The 20,267-nt window shown below is 47.0% G+C and overlaps 1 protein-coding gene across 1 annotated transcript in view; it reads right to left on the bottom strand.

Moving 5' to 3' along the window:
• Window positions 1–20,267, bottom strand: part of LOC126457902 (ATP-binding cassette sub-family C member 4-like) — a 274,881-nt gene that overhangs the window by 129,277 nt on the left and 125,337 nt on the right. The window contains exon 6 of the mRNA XM_050094578.1: window positions 7,443–7,668. Within this exon, the coding sequence (XP_049950535.1) occupies window positions 7,443–7,668 (226 nt within the window). The remainder of the gene's footprint in view (window positions 1–7,442; window positions 7,669–20,267) is intronic.

The raw sequence follows: 20,267 nt of genomic DNA, 5'->3' as shown, positions 1-20,267 counted from the left end.
TTCAATAATAAATGACACTAATTTTGAAGAAACACGCCAGTGACACTATAGAAGAATGTTTTCGAAATTTTGAATCCTGATATGTCTGTTACGTTTTCGTAAATACTTCTAGTACAGAATAATTGTTCATATCCGTTCATGTTTGCTCAATACTACACTTGCTGTCCACAAATGGAAGAAGCGCATATGGCATAACGAACCATTCGCAAGCCGTGAATGAAATTTAAGCTGCCACTTTATCTAGGATTTTTTGGTTCTGAGAAAGCTTTTTACGCGATTTCAACTGAACCTGTACTAACACCACAAGATAAAAAACGACAATGAGTCAATGCACGTCAGTACAGCGAAAGGCATGTGTTAGCACCTCTATTGAACTTCGTAAGGATAGTGAGATACGTAGAGCTGAAAGAATTATGAGGTAAGGAGTTTTCACATCATGAAATATTTTCTAGCTAACACCATAGGAAGTTTCCAGATCCCTATATTGGAACAGAATTGGGAGCTTGCGTATTATTTGACCAATAAGGTAACCACCTCCGTTTTACTGATGATATTGCACTGCATGCCTATAATGTATAAAAAAACATGGCTCTGAGCACTATGGGACTTAACAGCTGAGGTCATCAGTCCCCTAGAACTTAGAACTACTTAAACCTAACTAACCTAAGGACATCACACACATCCATGTCCGAGGCAGAATTCGAACCTGCGACCGTAGCGGTCGCGCGGTTCCAGACTGAAGCGCCTAGAACCGCTCGGCCACACCGGCCGGCTGTCTAATGTATATAAACTTCAACAACTATTGCGTGAAATTAACCCTAGAAGACTAAAGAGTGGAAATGTCACATTGCTACTAAAGCATCGTAAAGCTTACTACTCCACGTTTTATTCAAAGGAAGTCATAGTTAATTACCATTATTAGGTGTCCGGTGATACGTTACATATCAAATTTTGTACAAAATGTCCTTTATTATACACTACTGCAATCGTAAATTGTGCGAAGGTTTAGTAATATGGGATTAGCCGAGAAAGTTTGAAAATAGATCTTATAGCGAGTGTAATAGGTCCAAAGTAACGTCAGTCATTCCACGATTACTTTATAGGTGTTTGTTTTCCACACCTCGTGTGTAACGGGACCAGGATGGCCCGAGTGTTATAGACATCTTAGCAAGTCAAGATGACGTTACCGGTTGGTTGAAAGGGCAGTGAGCACGGGGAGCCACCTTCTCGCCCGTCTTGGAATCGTACAGACTGTGAAAACAGCATCACGTTTATTTAACAGAAGTCATATAACAGCCGGAGGCGTCGTCACCTCGATGGTGTGCGATACTTTCAAGCAGCAAAGCCCCTGTCAGCACAACACAGGTGGCACGGCGGCTGTGCATGGACGGCAATGGTCAGAGTGGCTGGCATCAGCGGCCATGCAGCCGAAGCAGCGCCAGCGGCACATCAGCGGCAAAAGCGTGGAAACAGGTCAGCGACGAGACGAACTCAGGAGGTGATTGCGAGCCAAGAACTCTCGAGTGGCTTCCGATGGCTGGATGAAGTCAGCCAGAAGTAGGCTAGCAGCTGGACACCGGTTCGGCTCTCAGCAGCCTCTGGCCTAGGCGCAGCCCACTGACCCATTTTGAGGTTGGATGACCAGTTGGGTCGACGACTGGCGTGGAGTACTTCTCAGGGAAGGCTGTGGTCTGCGGCAGATGCTGCATGACGAGACGGCAGTATTTATGGCCACGCCGACAGGACGCCACTTATGATCACTTAGACTACGAAAGCAGGGCAGTTCCAGGCCCAGTTACAGTGTAACCCAGGTCACCAGTATGGCGGCTTACGTGGTACCACGCTGCCCTAGCTGCAGTGGCAGGCCTGGACGTGACGTAACCATCCCACTTGAGTACGCGAGTGCAGATTTCGTGCTGTCAGCTCAGCATCTTTCCAACTTTTGACAGCGGAATGCGGCGGCAGCCCTCCATCCCGCCTCGCTGCAAGTTACTGACGCTGGTTTGGAATGGTAGTGAAGTAGCATCACCTTACACAATCATTTAATGAGCGACGGATTGGTCGAAGAGACGCAATAGCATGACCTCTGTTCACCTGACGTTAATACTATAGATTTCTCAGTGTGCAAACTTTCAAAGGTATTGTCGAATTTTACTCTCAAGGAGTATTCACACACATGGAAGGAGTGTGTGTCACGCATCTGACCGAGTCCACAGGACACCAGGCGTGTCTTCACGAGTGCGGTAGTTCTTTGAGAAGGAAGGCTAAAGAATTAGAACCACATTGTCCACCTTGTGTAGTGCCAACAGACAGGTGTTTACCATACAATAGAATGGCCCGCACATTAGCGTAAGTCAACAGTACGTTTTCCTACTTTTGGCCATAAAAACATTGAGTACTATTGTAACACACTGTATGATTAATATCTATCAAGCGGTCCATATTAACCAAGTGGATGACTTGAGCAAATGTAAGTTATAGTTTTTCAACAATCGAGTGAAATAATATATAATTCTAAAATGATCGTTAACACTACTAAAGACAAACTAGTTAAATGGTAGAGTGACAGAGTATGGTATACAGTAGCCGAGGCTAGCATACTGAAGGTTCAGCTGTAGTAGCTATGTAGGAATTTCAGTTATGTCTAATTGTTTGCACACATTGTATCATCAAGTAATATAACAATGCAACACACAAATAATTCTTCCAACAAGTACGGCATATATTAGAATCGTTAACTCCATAAGGTGAATGTAATTACGCACCTTAAAAGAACTAATCTACATACTTTGCCGTGATTTACAACCAGAATTAGGTATCATTTGATAATCATATACATGAATATTTAAAGAAGACTGACACTGTCACGTACACCTTGTACATAGTTGTTAACGCTTATTGCATGAAAAGTGACAGAGTGTCTTTATTATCAAAACAGCGTAATGAATGATTGCCTATACTAGTAGAGGTTAGAACTCCAATGGGAATGAAATGGCAGGCGTAACTCAAGCCCTGAGTGGAAAAGGCTGCACAGGTGTGTTGGTCCTGCTTCACACAGGAAGTAGCCAAGACCGACAGTCGGGGCACCTGAGCGCTGAAGCACAATACAGTGGCGGCCGGCCGATGTTGTAGCGGGGCCGGAAGGATAACCGGATAATACTGTACTTCGGAAACTCTGAAAATCTTGGACGCAGCAGAGAGGAGCGAGGACGTGTTACCTCGGAAATCATGCATGCTGGATTATTTCTGAGAATTTTTACTCTGAGAAGCATACCATATTCATAATTAATGGGGATAGGTATTTCCTCGCAAACTTTCAGTGCTGGACGACAAAAGACTAAAATATGGTTGGTTGGCGTTCGGAAGAATCTATAGAGAGGGAGCAAAGCTTTGCTGGTAAGCCAGTGGTGGAGAGAAAGTAGTCTTCCGTTTTGAGCGCCTGTGTTTGATGGTCGCTCAGTATCCGCTTTTGTTGGTACAGACGGACTTGCTGTCTTTGCTCTCAGGAGATTTTATAGTTACAACGGTTAGGCACTGTACTGTTGCCAACGTATACGATTCTGGGCTTCGCCTCCAGGAAGGGGGTCAGGGGGTCGTCGTTCGTTGAGTACGCAGCGTTCAGTAATTGAGAGCACTTCTTCTGTCTATACTCACATTGAAACGTTATCTGAACTCCGTCCTTGTGGCTGGGAGTTCACGTTTCTCGTCTGTAGAACTCCGAGAGGAGAAGACAGAGGACCGTCTTCTGCCATCCTAGTGTTTGAATGAAGTTTTTTTTCTATACTTGGTGGCTGGAGATTTTCCGTCGTCACAGACGTGTACGAGAACCATCACTCCGACTCACCGGACGCAGTACATATGGTGATATTGCTAATTGCTTCGGCTTATTAGGGCTATAAAGCTAAACAGCTGTGATCACGTAAATTTTATTTCCGCTGAGGTTGCACACTACTGTAGATCATCTTTGAAAGTAGTGTCTTCTAGTGTTTGGTACATAGGTGATGTCAGTCATCTTGTGTTATTTATATTAGATCGCGTAGCTACAAAAAGGGGCAGATTTGGGCTATTGATAATCATGTTAGTTATGAAATCCATTTGTATCTGTTTATGTCTATTGGACATTAATACATAACTATTTGTAATATATAAAGTGGTTATAATCTACAATAAGTGTATAAGCAGAAACAGCGTTTATTATTTTGTAGTTACTAGTTCCCTTAACCATTAATTTATGTTTATTTTGTAATTGATATATTAAAGAACAAGAAGGATATAATATCACCATTAAGAGATCCTAAGATCTGCTTCAGTGGGTAGTCAGGCAGGGCCAGATCTTCATTTTCGCGTTCAGTATTTTCCGTTGCGCACATTAATTTCACACCCGCCTAGAGTAGTTTCTTGGAACTCATTTGTCCTGTTGTAGCCAAATTACTGTAATTTCTTCATGACACAGAATTACTTCTGATAGTGAAAAGATTCACATGTATGCAAATTATATGCCGTTCAGTACTCCTCGTAGAATTTCACAAAATATATAAACAGTCAGTTCAAACCAAGAATTACAAGAATTGGATACAGTTAAATTTTTCAGACTACAGATACATCACAATCTCGATTAGGAAACTAGGAAACCCATACTTTAGAACTAATGAAAAACCTTAGTTCAGTCCTCCCTCGGGCATGGGTGTGTGTGTTTGTGCTTGGGATAATTTTGGTTGGGTAGTGTGAAAGCTTATGGACTGATGACCTTAGCAGTTAAGTCCCATAAGATTTCACACCCAAACTGGTAGCCAAGATCGCAGGAATTCTTTTTATTCCATGATTACCGGTTTCGGTGAAACTAAAGCCACCATCATCGGATCTTAGGATCCCAAGATCCGATGATGGCGGCTTTAGTTTCGCCGTAACCGTTAATCACGGAATAAAAAGAATTCCTGCGATCTTGGCTACCAGTTTATTATTTTACAAGCATCTAGGTCGCTCCCACATGAGCACAATGTGCTCCCTACAAAATAAAACTTTCGCTACTTGAACCAGTGTAGAAGGAAACATAAGCAACAACAGCCAACATGAGGCTGGTAAAGCTGAGCACGGCTTTACTGGTAAAGCTGAGTCATCAAAACAACAACAATAACACCGTTGCTTTTCGCGAGTATCAACGCGTTATAGATTATTCAGAGATCCTCTTTATGCATCAGCGTTGAAGAACAAGATTCATAAGATCGAATTAATTGGCGATTTGCCCCTAGGAGAGGCTTACGGCCAACTGCGTCACAAATTGTTGGAAAGTTGCTGTAGCCATGGCTGAGAATGCTGGAAGCAATACGCGAGCTTCACGCAGTGCACGAGCTGTGCCACCACAGCTTAACGTTCCTCGGTCCACCGTTCGAAAAGTGTTGCGAACAACGGTGAACCGGTGTCTCTAATACTGTTCCGTGCTGCCGTGGCTGCAGATGGTCATCACATCGAGCAACATGTGTAACCTGAAACGTAAACGTGGAATGCAATTAACAAATGTTACACTCTCATGTGGCAATTGAAGTGCGTCTTTCAATGGTTTGTTCGCTATTTCTCTTCCGCATGTCCTTAAAAATGTTCCCGTAAACGTTCAGCGTCCTACGATCACTCGTTTTTCATGGGAGTCTTCTCAAGTAGCGAGAGTTTGATTATAATCACTCTGCATATCTATTCACTAATGAGTTACAGATTTTTCTCAACTCAAGTTGTTTGGATAATATTTAGAAAATAGCGGTAAAACATGCTGCTTTGACAACGGTTCCACAACATATATATTCATTACGGTAACGTCTTTCTTTGTTACCCATATTTTTCTTTTCTCAAAAATAGTGCAAAACATTGATATAATACTAGAACTATAACTACCCTTCACGAAAAAATATGAGTTTAAGAATGGAAAAAAAGTCAGTTAAGTGGATACATGTGTAGCGGACAGCCTTGTGGGCAATGAAATGGACTGCGTAGTATGAAATCAACTAAAACCGCTCTCCTCTTACCAGATTTTTATCGCAGGCCACTGGAAGAACGGAGGGTACCCAAAGATTGGAAAAATGTGGTCGGAATGTTCCACATACTTATAAGGCTACAGCACAAACATCAAACTATTACAGAATTATGGAACATGTTTCATGCTGGCGTATTATGACCTTTCTGGGGAACAAAATCTCCACTGTAGGGATCAGCGTAGATTCTGCGAAGAACGATTTTTTGAATCCCCGATCTCGCTCTGTTCGACCACGAGGAATAGCAGGTAGGAAATACCGCCCCTCGAAGCGGTTGACGTGATATTTCGGAAGGTTTTAGGTACTGTCCCGCATTGCTACTTAATGGACAGAGTACAAGCGTGCAGAATATCAGATTGGCACTGGATTGAAGAGTTTCTGGCAAACAGGAAACAACATGTAGTTCTTAACGAGGATGTTCCTTTGAAAGGGCACGGCCTATTTCCTTCCTCGACCTTGAAACATTCCGAGCTTGTGCTTCATCTCTAATGATCTCGATGTTGGCGGGACGTAAAACCCAATTTTTTTTCGTGTATAAATCGTGAGACGTACAGATTACAATAAAGAGACGTACAGATGACAGTGTTTTGGGACCATTAATGTTCACTGTATAAAATATGTAGAGGAATACGTCGGAATCTCCATAAGGCTGTTTGTAGTTGACAGTGTTACTTACAGAGAAGTGGAAAAGATAGAAAAGGTTTGAGAAATATCGGCATAGGATCGTCGCCTGGAGCAAGGAGTGGCAACTTACCCCAAAACATAAACAAAAACATGTTATTGTTTAATTACATTATTGCCGAACAGCAAACTGGAAAGACAGTGTAAAACAAATCGTAGGGAAATGCAGATATGATACTGAGGACAATGCTAAGGAAATTTAGTCCACCCTCGAAGAATATAGCTTATAAAAGACTCGCATATTGCTCTTCTTATCCGAACGGTTAACGGGTTAGGCTGGTAGATGGAATAGAGAAGACTCAAAAATGTCTTCTCGCCAGTCCACTTAGGTAGCGCAAAAGTGTCACGGTGATGCTGGTCGAAATCCAGTAATTGGCGCTGCTAGAGAAACGTTACAGATTGATTTACTCTCAAAATTTCGAAACCGTAGGTACAAAGAAAACTGCAGCAACGTACTACTTCCGTCTAACATATTGTGAAATGATAAAGACAGGAAAATCAGGAAAACCGGAGTTCATTTCGAAGATTACTGCTGACTCATTCTTCACGTGCACCAGTTGTCGCTGTAAGAGGAAACTGGGTGAATCATAGTGATATCAGAGGCGTCCCCTGTCAGGAACCGAAAGGTGGCTTGCGAAGTATAAGGTGGGTGCGAAAAAACCAGTTCCTTGACAATAACTCGAGATGCCTAAGTGACATTCATCAATTTTGCGTGCTTTCCTAGCAGTGTTGGATACTTACTGTGTGTTGGAACAGTCATGATGGCCACGGACGCGACACCTGCGAACCCGGCCCACGCCACGTACTGGTACAGGAGGTAGGTAATGGCGGCTGTGGAGATGAAGCTCATCCACAGCCCGTTGGCGTTCAGGGCGGCCACATCCAACCGGGCCACGTCGTTGGACATCAGGTTGATAATCTGCCCAATTGCAGCAACGTCCATACACTGCCTGTTGATGCGAAGCACCTGAGACACAGTTGAGAGATCCTGAATGCTGTACGAAAGCCTCTCTGACAAACAAATCATGAAATAATTAGTAGGTTCAATGAAGTTTCTTCTTGAGTTCATAGACAAGTTATACAACCGAATCATCATGATGTGGAATCACACAGTTTTCGTAAAATAAAAGGAAGGAATATTAGGATTTAACATGCCGTCATCGACAACATCATCAGGAACGGAGCAAAAGCTCTGGTTGGGAAATGATGGAGGAGGAAATGGGCCAAGTTGTTCTCACAGCAGTCGTCTCGGCATGTCCCTTAAGCAATTCCTAAAACTGGATGACAGAACGGTAAGACAGAACGGTAAATTCAACTCTGGTTCTACCAAAAGCGAGTCCATTGTCTTACCATTGCACCATTGCCCCGTGGTCGATGGGGCAATGGAAGATCAGTGTTCAAGTGCCTCACTAGCTATATTGATCTAGATTTTCTGTGTTTCCCTAAATAAGTGCGAAGAAGTCTCTAATTACTTTTTTTACTGTACGTGACTTAAAACCGATAGAACTATACATGAGCGACCCTTGATTAAAATGTAGGGTTTTCCACTGGCTGCACTCATTGTAAGGTACCCTTTTTCCCGATCGACTTTTTAGTATCTTGTTTTCCAGATTTATGTTTTATGTGGCGACTGCAGGTATCAGTAGCATTCAGTAAGCTCAGGCAGTACTGCAGAACGCATAACAGGGAGTAAGATTTCAGTTCCCATATTCCTCCTGTTTCAATATAAAACTTCTGTATCGATAGATTTAGACAGACCTCTACAGTGTCTAACACCAACAGTCCATTTCATAATTATAAATCGTGGATTAAAAGTATATTTCCTCAAAATGGTCTCCAATGCTCCCTCGTTCCCTCACCAATTTATTTCCTGTATGTCTCTTGATGACGCGGTATCGATCCCGTTTAGGACAAATGGTACCTCCATCTTGACGTCATGTCTCTATAACGTTAAGTCTTCTCACTAGAAGAGTAAGTACGTGCGGCGTCATCGCTCTCCAATATCTAAGGGCCGAGTTTTGTATTTATTTCTAACCATATCTATAGAACCGATCTAGTTTTATTAAAGTCATATCGCATATTAGTTTAGGAGCCAACTTAAATTGATATGTTATGGCTAGTTTTTGTGGTGACAGAATCAGATATTTCTACATGCAATGTAGTCAATACAGCGTCGGGTCGTCCCTAGCTTAGTGGAGAGTGTTGTTCGCACATTGCAAAGCACTTATTATCGGATGCTACGGAACTGTTTAGCAGCGATCATACAACAGTTTTCTGCTGGAAATAAAACCAAGTTTTTTATCCTACGGAAGACTGCTTACGTCGACAAATTGTGCTATTGCTTTTCAGTTCTAGGTTCAAAAATGGTTCAAATGGCTCTGAGCACTATGGGACATAACATCTGAAGTCAATAGTCGCCTAGAACTTAGAACTACTTAAACCTAACTAACCTAAAGACATCATACACATCCATGCCCGAGGCAGGATTCGAACCTGCGACCGTAGCGGTCACGCGGTTCCAGACTGTAGCACCTAGAACCGCTCGTCCACCCTGGTTGGCTCAAAGTAAGTGTCAATATCATGGTGTAATCACTGCCATGATATTAAGAGCTGATCTAGCAGGACATTATTTGTCTTCATACAGTATGTGCAGTATATCTGTTTAACAAAATAAACAGATGTAGCGTTTGGGTACATATTAAGCATTTTTTGTTAACTCTGCCATAGGATTTGCGTATGTGCATCTGCAGTGCAACGTAAAATATGTGGAAGATCGAAAAAGACACTACTTATCTCACATGGAAAATCAGAATTGTGGGGAACAGTAGCAGTTTATCGCCCCTTTTCTTAAGAACCTCGCATTAACAAGATACACATCGTCCAGATCACCACAGGCTGACACAGTATAACCATCCGTTACAAGCAAATCCAAATTCGAATGGAGGTTTACAGACAGATCATCCACACTGCGGTGATTATAACTAAAATTACAGCTTCAAAACGCTGCAAGAAACGAACCAATGTTCAGAATGAAGCCAAATTTGAACGAAATAGTATCTGAGAAGGGGGAAACATTACGGAAAAAATCGCCAGAATATGCAAAATAAAAGACATGGGGTACATTCTCAGTATGACTGTCTGTATGCAGGATTGAAATCGGCTGGTAAAGCTATTTTACAAGAACAGTGGCTGTGCGCCAGTAGCTCTGCAGAAGTTGCGGACACTCAAGCGTATGAAAACACGTTGGTCTGCTGTCTGGCAAGGGTCTGTAGAAAATGATTAGAAATTGGAAAAGACAGGTTCTAAATGAATTTTTCCAGAGGGAGGAGACCAATTGATCTAATTGATCTAACGTCAGTAGAAGATGTGGCCACAGCATTTCAGGAGGGTTCGAGCAGTGGTGCACAAACTTGCAATGCACGAGGAATTGCCGAAACTTTCGACATGACTGTGACCACAGTGTACAAAATTTTCTGAAACATCCTGCATTGCTATCCATACAAAATTATCCACTTTCACCAGTTGCTTCACACTTACCTGCCAGTAAGACAAATGTTTGCTCTAGAATTTTTTGCTCACATGGAAGTGGATAATGAATCGCTATGGAACATTCTGTGGATGCATGAAGCCGATTTCCATCTCCAAGGACACCTCAATACACAGAATTGCAGAATATGGACAAAGGAAAATCCACTCGAACATCAATCGGCACCGCTTCTTTCTGCACAGGTAACTGTGTTGTGCGGGTTGACGGCAGTTTTTATTGTGAAGCGTACTTTTCCGACAAGATGGGTCCTGCACGTCATGTTACCTGTGCCGTCAGTGCTAAACGGTATGAGCATCTTTTGTGCACCAGCGTCGTTTGCCCTCCCGTCCCCTGCTACAGCGAGGATGTCTGAGAAGGATTATTTTTATGTAAGATGGCGCTCCTCCGTGCATTGTACAGCCAGTGAAGCGGCTACTGCAGAGATATTTTGGAAATGAAAGAATTACCAGCCACCATTTCTCTACGATCTGAGCGACCAGATCATTTGACTTTCATCCGTGTCAACTCGGTTTGTGGGGATATCTGAAATATGCTGTGTTCAGTGCTCCAGTTATTAACGCAACTGAAATGAAGGCAGGCATTGCGCAATGCATTCTGAGCGTGGCCCCGAGACACGCAGACCTATTGTGGAACATGATGTTTCTCGATTTCAACTTGTGGCAGAAAACGGTGGAAAGCATATTTCGCATGTCTTGCATCAGTCTCGCTACAGTTAGTAGCCGATGTCATTTTACGTTTTACGTGCTTTTTGGCCCTACAACAATTAAGAAGCGACCTCATCTTGCTTTTTATTCGGTTTTTGGCCCCAGGATAATTAAAAATCGATGTCATTTTGTTTTTTTGTAGTGTTTGGCCTCAGGGCAACTAAAATTTGATTTTTTATACAAATGAAACTCCTCTAGCTGTACCTAAGATTTTATATTTACTTGGCTACTAGTTTCGGCGTTGCGTCAACGCCATCTTCAGGCCCGTACACTTTGATGAGACCAATTGTGTGTGGTTCAGTACTGTGCCCCACCTTCATTCAGTTTAAATATGGATGTACGAAAATCTGATTTTTCCCATCCGATGTGGTATTTGCCGCGATGAATAGGCATACCAACAGCGCCACACCTGTTGAATACCAAACGTGTGCGACCAGTACGTTTGGTTTAATATGTTGCTCACGTCACAGCCATCATATTGCGGTTCATCTGTCATTTTTAGTTGAACCCATTTACATTGCGATGCTTACAGCGTCATCTAGTGGGAAACCTTTCGTTACTTTTTTTTATTTCCATAACGTTTCCTCCTTCTTCGATAACATTTCTTTCAAATTTGACGTCATTCTGAGCAGCAATTTTTTTTAGCAGCGTTTTGAAACTGGAACTTCAATCATGATCACCCTGTACATCACACTGCTCTCTTTCGTTGTTACTGAGTTCGCTCTTTTCGATATGCGTTATTCGGATTCCAATGATATGCTGTTCACACATCCCAAGGTAGTTGTTAACCGATGAAACGACACACTGTAGTACTGGCTTCAATGTCTTAAAAATATTGAGGAATAAAATAGTGTTTTTTAACTATTAGGAAGACCATCTATATCGGCAAATGGTGGTACCAACTGCCATTTCTATGTTATGACACTAACATCATGATTCTTTAACGCTGCTCAGTTTTTTTCCAAGAGTGTGTTAATGTCTTGGTGTAACCACAGCTATCATACTAAGAGTTGACCTAAATGTATTTGATGTAGGAAATAAGAAAATGACTAAATTTTAACAATAATCATTTATGTTCCACCATTTATATTAGCAATGTATAAAAGTGTATAATTAAGTAGTACTACTTCCTGCAGAATTGTTGTTTCCGTCAAAAATGTTCTTCTGTCACTGAAACAGGTTTCAGATACACAGTGTGGCGGCAGCACCGTCCAACGCACGAAGGGCTGAACTACGGCACTGCCGACACAAGTATGGGCAGCTGTACCGTTATGCGGAATTTCGGCAACGGTGCGTCGCACACCGGACCGCACGGGAACAAAGCTGCCACCAGTTCGAGCTAGTCGACGCGACGCGACACACGTCTCCCCAGTTCTTCCGCCGCGGACCACGTGCGTCGAGTCAACGTGACTCCACCGTAAGTGTGTACGCGCGGTCGTAAACGCAGTCGCCGTTAAATTGTCTTTCCCTTTATCGCGGACGTTACGGCGCCTCCGGTCGCGCCAAGAGCAGAACATTCTGTGACGCGGCCTTTTGTCTCGCTCGGTCCACGCGTTCGCGCCACGGCTCGTCACTGGAGTGTGCACCCTCCGGGATCTGGACCGATCCGTGCCGCCAGTGCAACGCGCCTGTATAGGCGGACATTAGCGAAGTTTATTATGTGTCATTTATTGTAACGGCAGGAAAAATAAATGTGTCCTGTCCAGAAACCGCTTTAGTCATTTATTGCCACAAAGCCTCTCCCATGAGCATAGTGCGTGGGAGCGGCGATAAATGCCGGTTCTCTGCACATGAGCGACTGTAAGCGGGGATACAACACGTTCCCGCTTCACTGGTGACCCCGACGTGATCTGAGGCTAAAAAACACGTGGTGACGAACGTTCGTCGGTACGAGAGACGTGGAACCGCGAGTAGGCTTGCGCGTATACGCCCGCCCCGAACGGTGCTCCGTATTAAAATTTTTTTTTTAACTAACTCTTTTTTGTATTGTTTTTGTGTGCGTATATTTTGATCGCGGACTGCTTAGTGTTATTTTTTTTTCCTTTCGTGTGTTGCCCTTGTGTTATTTTCACTGTGTACTTTCCTCTTGTACGAGGATTCGACTCTGAACTAAGATGGCGACACTAGAGGAGTTGCGAAAGACCGTCGAAGAACTGCTCGCACGCAACACGAGGCTAGAGAATGAGCTACAGGCACAGACTACACGCGCGGACGCTGCGCAGCCGCAGACAGCTCAGCAAAATGTTGGCGCGCAAATCCCCGCCACACCGACGCCTCCTACGACCGCCGGAACGCCGACAAGCGCTGGACGGACAGTGATCAGGCTGCCTCCCTTTTGGCCGCGCGACCCTGTGATGTGGTTCAGCCAGGTTGAGGCGGTATTTATGAGCAACCACGTGACCTGCGACCTGGCGAAATTTGGGCATGTAGTGAGCCAGCTGGACCAGAACTATGCGGCCGAAGTGCGGGACATAATCACCGCCCCGCCGACGCAGTCAAGCTACAAACGGCTCATGGAAGAGCTGATCCGGCGGATTTCGTCGTCAGAGGAACAGCGAGTGCACCAACTGCTGCGGCAAGAGGAATGCGGCGATTGGAGGCCCTCGCAGTTCCTGCGCCACTTGCGGAGCCTCGCGCAGTCCGATATGGTGCCAGATTCGCTGTTACGCACTATCTGGGTGCACAGCCTCCCAGCTCAGGTGCAGGCAGTGATAGCCGCACAGACGGAGATGCAGCTGGACGCCGTCGCTAACTTGGCCGACAGAGTGCACGACGCGCTGACAACGGCGCCTAGCACCGCGGCTGCGGCAGCTTATGACTCCATCCCCCCACCTCCGTGGCGGCAAGCGCCTCCCGCACCCGCATCGGATGCCGACCTGCACCAGCTAGTGCAACACTTGACCGCACAGGTGGCAGCTCTCTCGACGCAAGTCGACCGGTTGGCGCGCTCGCAGCAAGAGGGCAGCACACGCCACAGTGGCAGCAGACCGGGCGACAGGCGGCGTGGCTCGCGCAGCCCGCAATGCTGCAACAGCCGCTCCAACGGTACCCCGCCGACGTCACAGCACGCACAAAGCGGCTACTGCTGGTACCACGCCCGCTTCGTCAACGAAGCAACCAGGTGCCGCGCTCCTTGCTCGCACCCAAACGCCAGCTGCGACCGGACCTAGGCGCACCCGGCTGCAATATGATATCGAAGCATCTGTTTGTTGCGGAACGGGGGGCAGGTGTGAGGTACCTCATCGACACGGGTTAGGACCTCTCGATATTCCCCCGTTCTATGTTAACGAGACCGCAGGCGGGCCGAGGCACTCTGCCTTACAGCGGCGAACAATTCCGCTATTAAAACCTACGGCACACACAGCCGCAATATAGATCTAGGCCTACAGCGCACGTTCTCGAGGACTTTTACCGTGGCCGACGTCAATGAGCCGATCCTGGGCGCAGACTTTCTTGGCCACTACGGGCTACTAGCCGACATCGCAAACGGCCAGCTCATCGACGCCACGACTAAGTTAAAGATAGCGGGACAGCGCCGGCAAGCTGCATACTACAGCATTAATCCCGTGAAGTGCCCCGGACCGTACGCTGACATTCTTGAACAATTCCCTGACCTCACCCGCCCAGCTGGTGCACCGAGAGACATCAAACATTCGACGGTGCACCACATAATAACCACACCCGGACCCCCCACATCGTGTCGCCCACGTCGACTCGCGCCGGACAGACTCACAGCAGCAAAGGCAGGGTTTGAGGCCATGCTGCGGCAAGGCATCGTGCGACCATCGAGCAGCCCATGGTCATCGGCGTTGCATTTAGTGCCCAAGAAAGACAATTCGTGGCGCCCGTGTGGGGACTATCGCGCCCTTAATTCGCGAACGGTGCCGGACCCCTGCCCAGTCCCACACCTTCAAGACTTCAGCTACGCCTTGGCGGGCTGCGCAGTGTTCAGCAAGATTGACTGCGCAAAGGCGTACACCCAAATTCCGGTGGCGCCCGAAGACATCGAAAAAACAGCCATCGTAACGCCCTTTGGACTTTTCGAAAGCCTGTTTATGACTTTCGGTCTTCGGAATGCTGCCCAGACTTGGCAGCGGTTCCTGGACGGCGTCTTGCGAGGCTTGCCATTTTGCTTCGCGTACCTCGACGACATCTTGGTGTATTCCAAGTCGCCCGAACTCCACCGCCGCCACTTAACGACCATCTTTCAGCGCCTGAGTGAAGCCGACATCGTCATTAACCCCGCTAAATGCGAGTTCGGCGTGACGGAAATTGAGTTCCTCGGCCATTTAATTACGCCCACCGGATCGACACCGCTACCGGAGAAAGTGAAGGCAATACAGAACATGCCGCGTCCGCAGACGCACAAAGAATTACGACGTTACCTCGGCATGTTGAACTTTTATCGTCGACACCTGCCCAACGCCGCAGCAGTGCAAGAGCCGCTGACTAAGGCGTTACAAGATCCTACCTCAAAAGGAAAGACCCTCGTGAATTGGACAGATGCAATGGAGCAGAGCTTCATGGACTCAAAAAGGAATCTCATGGAAGCGACGCTGCTCGCGCACCCGGTACATGACGCGGACTTAGCTGTAGTCGTGGACGCCAGCCAGGCCGCCATCGGCGCGGCGTTACAACAACGCGTCGGCGGGAGTTGGCAGCCTCTCGGTTTTTTCTCTAAAAGCTTGCCGATTCGCAACGTGCTTGGAGCGCTTATGACCGAGAGTTGCTTGCGGTGTACGCGGCGGTGAAATACTTCCGACCGTCCATAGAAGCCCGACAGTTCATCATTTTCACAGATCACAAACCCATTACCCACGCGTTCGAGAACAACCACACTAAGTGTTCGCCGCGCCAACTCCAGCAGTTAGAGTACGTGTCGCAATTCACGACTGACATTCGACACATTTCGGGGATAGACAATATCGTCGCCGATTGTTTGTCCCGAGCGTGTGCCGTTCTTTCACCCCCTGTGAACTTTGAGAACGTGGCCCAAGTACAGGATAGTGACGAAGAACTACATCGCTTCCGTCACGACACTTCCAGCGGCCTGCAACTGGAGCTGTTGCCTGTCCCTGGCTCCGCACGGAAGATTTGGTGTGACACCTCAACCGGCACACACCGACCGTTTCTCCCGGAGAAATTCCGACGCAGTGCCTTCGACCGTGCCCACGGACTGTCACACCCCGGCACCAACACCACTGCGACGCTCGTGGCTGCGCGTTTCGTCTGGCCCGGGCTTCGGAAGGACTGTCGCGAATGGGCGCGCACTTGCACCGCATGTCAGCGCGCCAAAGTCGGGAGGCACACCCACGCACCCGTGGGCACCTTCCCGGACGCGACACGCCGATTTGCGCACGTCTATGTGGACCTCGTCGGCCCGCTTCCTCTCTCACAAGGCAAGCGGTACCTCCTAACTATGGTGGACCGCTTCACTCGCTGGCTGTGTGGCACCCGGTTACACAGGACAACCAGCTACCATCTGCCGTCGAATGGCATGGTCGAACGGTTCCACAGGACTCTCAAAGCCGTTCTAACCTGCCACGACACCTCATGGCCAGAGGCGCTCCCACTGGTGCTGCTCGGCCTGCGAGTCACGCCGAAGGAGGAGATCGGTGTGTCACCTGCCGACCTCGTTTACGGGCAATCTCTAACAATCCCAGGCGATTTTGTCGAAGATGCAAGACACCCACGCGACGCCGTGGCACCCACTCTGGCGGAACGTCTGCGCAGTCATATGGCCGGCCTGGGAGTGCACGCACCGACGCGGCACGGCACCGGGAAGATATTCGTCCACGCTGACCTGCAGCGCTGCACGCACGTCATGTTGCGTACCGACGCAGTACAGCCACCTCTCCGACCGCCCTACAGTGGACCGCACCGTGTGATCGCCCGAGGAGACAAAACGCTGGTCCTCGAGTGCAACGGGAAGCCGTCGACAGTGTCAGTCGACCGCGTCAAACCAGCCTACGTCTTGCCCGCTCCATCAGCCACGCATTTCTTCGACCCGGCCGGACGACACGCCCTCTGCCAGCGGTCAGACGGAACCCGCACCCGCCGCCGGTGACGCACAGCTGCAGCCTGCTGTCATCGCGCCGCCACGTGCGCCTCCCACCACCACGCCCAGGCAGCTGGTACGGCCGCCCGGACCGCGCCCACCACAGGCGCACCGGTCGCCCCCACCACAGCCGCCAGCGGACTAAAGGCCGGTTCCCACTAGGGCTGCCGCGCGTCAAAACGGCGCGTCAGCGGCGTGGTTGCCATGGAAATGGCGTCAGCGGCAAGGCGCGGCGGGCTCTGCGTCGCGGTTTGACCATGTCGAACCGCTTCCGCTGCCGCGTGCCGCGCTCCAGGTGCGCGCCGCCAATCACAGAACGGGCTGAGCGTGACGTCAGGTACGGACTCCCGGGCCACACGAACTTTCGCCGAACCGCTGGCGCGGACGCGGCGGCAGCTATGAAATACTTATCATCCGATTCCAAGGAAACTATTCGGTAGAAAAATTTGATTCTTGGGCATGTTACAGCCTGATATCTTCTCTCGATAAAGGACCGAATTTCTTTTCGTTATTCGTCGTGGTTACTTGCTGTATCGCATTTACGTAAACCTTTACACGAAATTTTAATGAGTGTGCAGAGGTAAAAACGCATTGCGTGGACTTTGCGTACAGTTCATTTTAGGTAATACATTATTGCGTATGAAATTTAGTCAACATATCGAAATTGTTTTTAAAGCTGAGAGCAGATCGATAGCTATCACCGTTCTCGAGATATTGACTGATACGTCGGCGGACGGGCTGTGCCGTCACCGCTCGCGGGTTGCTCGCGACGCGACCGGTACTTCGTCCTGCTCGTCGTAAACCATGTGGTTGTATCAACCGCAAATTTCGTAAACGGTTCAAGAAATCGAAATGTGTTTTTTTTGCAAACTATAACTTGTGAAAAGTCATGTATTTCGTCGCATGATAAATATTCTAAATCTGTTTATATACCGAGATATGAAAGTAACTACAGTTTTTCAGAAGGGATAGATGAATTTTTTTAAATAGCATTAATAGCATGTCGAATGAGAAGTTAAACCGAAACTAATTTGCTGGTATGTCATAAGATGTAATTTACTAAATATGTAGAGCTATTGATTATTTCCTTTCTTTTTTCTTTATCCAGTGTACTTTACTGATTCAAGACGCGTTTCGCCTTTTACTTTAAGGCATCTTCGGTGGAATCTAGAATGACTCAGTTTTGTTTTGATCTGTGATACTTGCAGATTATAAAACAGTTCACATCTTTTTTTACGTGAATGACTGATTACTTACAGTGAATTGAGTTTTTGGCGGACATATACGTTTCCCCTCACCTGGTCACATGCTGGAGGTTGAACTAAAACTTAGATTATGGAGCATAAGCACATTTTCATGTTCGCTCTTTTTTCTTCTGTCACTAGCAGTAGACGTTTTACCGAAAACTCTGATTTAAAGTCGTAACTACAGTGTGTTCACCTCATGTCCCTTCCTGTCTGGTTTGTTTATGTACATGTTGCCAACCTGCAGAATTATATGCTGAAAACTAATGTTTGTTTATTTTTGTTCTCCTTATATCTGTATGTGTGTGTGGCTAGCCAGTGATAGTTATAGAAAGTTGAAAGTGAATCCAGTAGTTGTCAGACAGTGGTTGAAAGATTTGGTGTTCAGCTGATTTCAGTTTTGGTTTAAATGTTTTAAGGAGTGCATGGAAGAGTAAATTCACTGCTTACATTAATAGATAAAATAGTAGAATAGTATTTCAACACATGATTATTATCAGAATACTATCACCCAACCCCTTTGTCCTCACTCTTTGACGCCCCATAATACGTCCTGTCAACTAACCCCTATTGTTGTCAAAGTTGTGCCGTAATTTCCTCTTCCTCCTCTATTTAATTCCATACCTCTTCTTTAGTCACACGATCCTCGTATCTAATGTTCAGCATTCTTATGAAGCACCACGTTTTGAAAGCGTCCATTGTCTTCTTGACAGAACTGTTCATCGTCCATGTTTCACTTACACACAAGGCTGCACTCCACACAAATACCTTTGTAAAATAGTATCCAACCATTAGCATTTATATTCGGTGTGAACAAATTTTCTTTTTCAGAACGCTTTTCTTGCTATTGACAGTCTTCAGTCAGGTTTGCGTCTGCACCAGGAAATGCCTTACAATTTAAAATCTGGTTTCGAAAACTGTTCCAAATATATATTATTCTTTCATGATTCTTAAGCAAGGTGCTGGCGATGATTACATTATGCTCTGTGGGAAATTCTATCAGGTGGCTTCCACTTTCATCCCCTCCACCTAGCCTTTGTGTTCTTACTGTTTTCGTGTACCTGCTACCGTACCACATTTTAAATTTTTGTCTCGCTTAACTATCTGAATAATCTCTCTTGTTGTACATTGTTTCAATGTGTTAGGAGATAGTGAACAATCGTGAACGGTAGTCATGAAATCTGTTTATGGTGAAATGAGAAAACATGAATAATGAAATATGTGAAAGAGTACATTGTACAGAAAATGAGAAATTGGTATGTCTTCACCCAACTTCGTCTTTCCTTCATGTAGGTGTAAGATATAGTTAATCAAACGCACCGCGCGTTTCAGTGGGTCCTGCCCCGTACCTCAGTGGCTGTCCGTCATTGGCTACCGCTAACGTCTGCCGCTTCCAGATGGGAACGCCAATTCCGCGAGCCGCCGCGTCAACGCGGAAAACGCTTGCCGCTGCCGTTTCCGCACGCCGCGCTGCCGCGCTCTAGTGGGAACCGGCCTTAAGTCACGCGCGCCGGCCGCCGCGTCCGATTCAAACGGCCGTGCTGCGTCGCCAGCGCGCCACGATACCCAAACCGGCAATCACGCGCCCGAGCCACCAAACGCCGTCAGAATTCGGCGCCCACGAACCGCCGTCCGCTGTAGAGACCCGACCTCCAGCTGCAAGTGTCTTCGGCCGGTAACTCCAGTCGAGCCCCGGACACCGTCTCCTGCGTTTGTCACAGCTCCTGGACCCGCGTTCGCGTCTTTTGCCTCTGCCGCGTCGGGCGTTGAGGCCGGATCGGCACCCGCACCAGCTTACCGCATTCGCTTCTCCGTCGAGCTCCGGACATCGCGCACCGCACCGCCCGGCTTGTCCGTAGTAGCTCCCGGACCCACGTTCGAGTTCCGACAGCAACGCAATCGCGCAAGCGCCTTCGAGACGTCACCACCAATGACCTGCAACGCGCGCCTTCACGCGCATCGCTACGGACAGTCGCAGCCAGTGCCTGCTGGCGCTGTCACTAGCCGCCAGCG

This window comes from Schistocerca serialis, chromosome 2 (assembly GCF_023864345.2).
Source record: "Schistocerca serialis cubense isolate TAMUIC-IGC-003099 chromosome 2, iqSchSeri2.2, whole genome shotgun sequence".
NCBI classification, from domain to species: domain Eukaryota; kingdom Metazoa; phylum Arthropoda; class Insecta; order Orthoptera; family Acrididae; genus Schistocerca; species Schistocerca serialis.
This window is presented reverse-complemented; position numbering and strand designations above follow the sequence as displayed.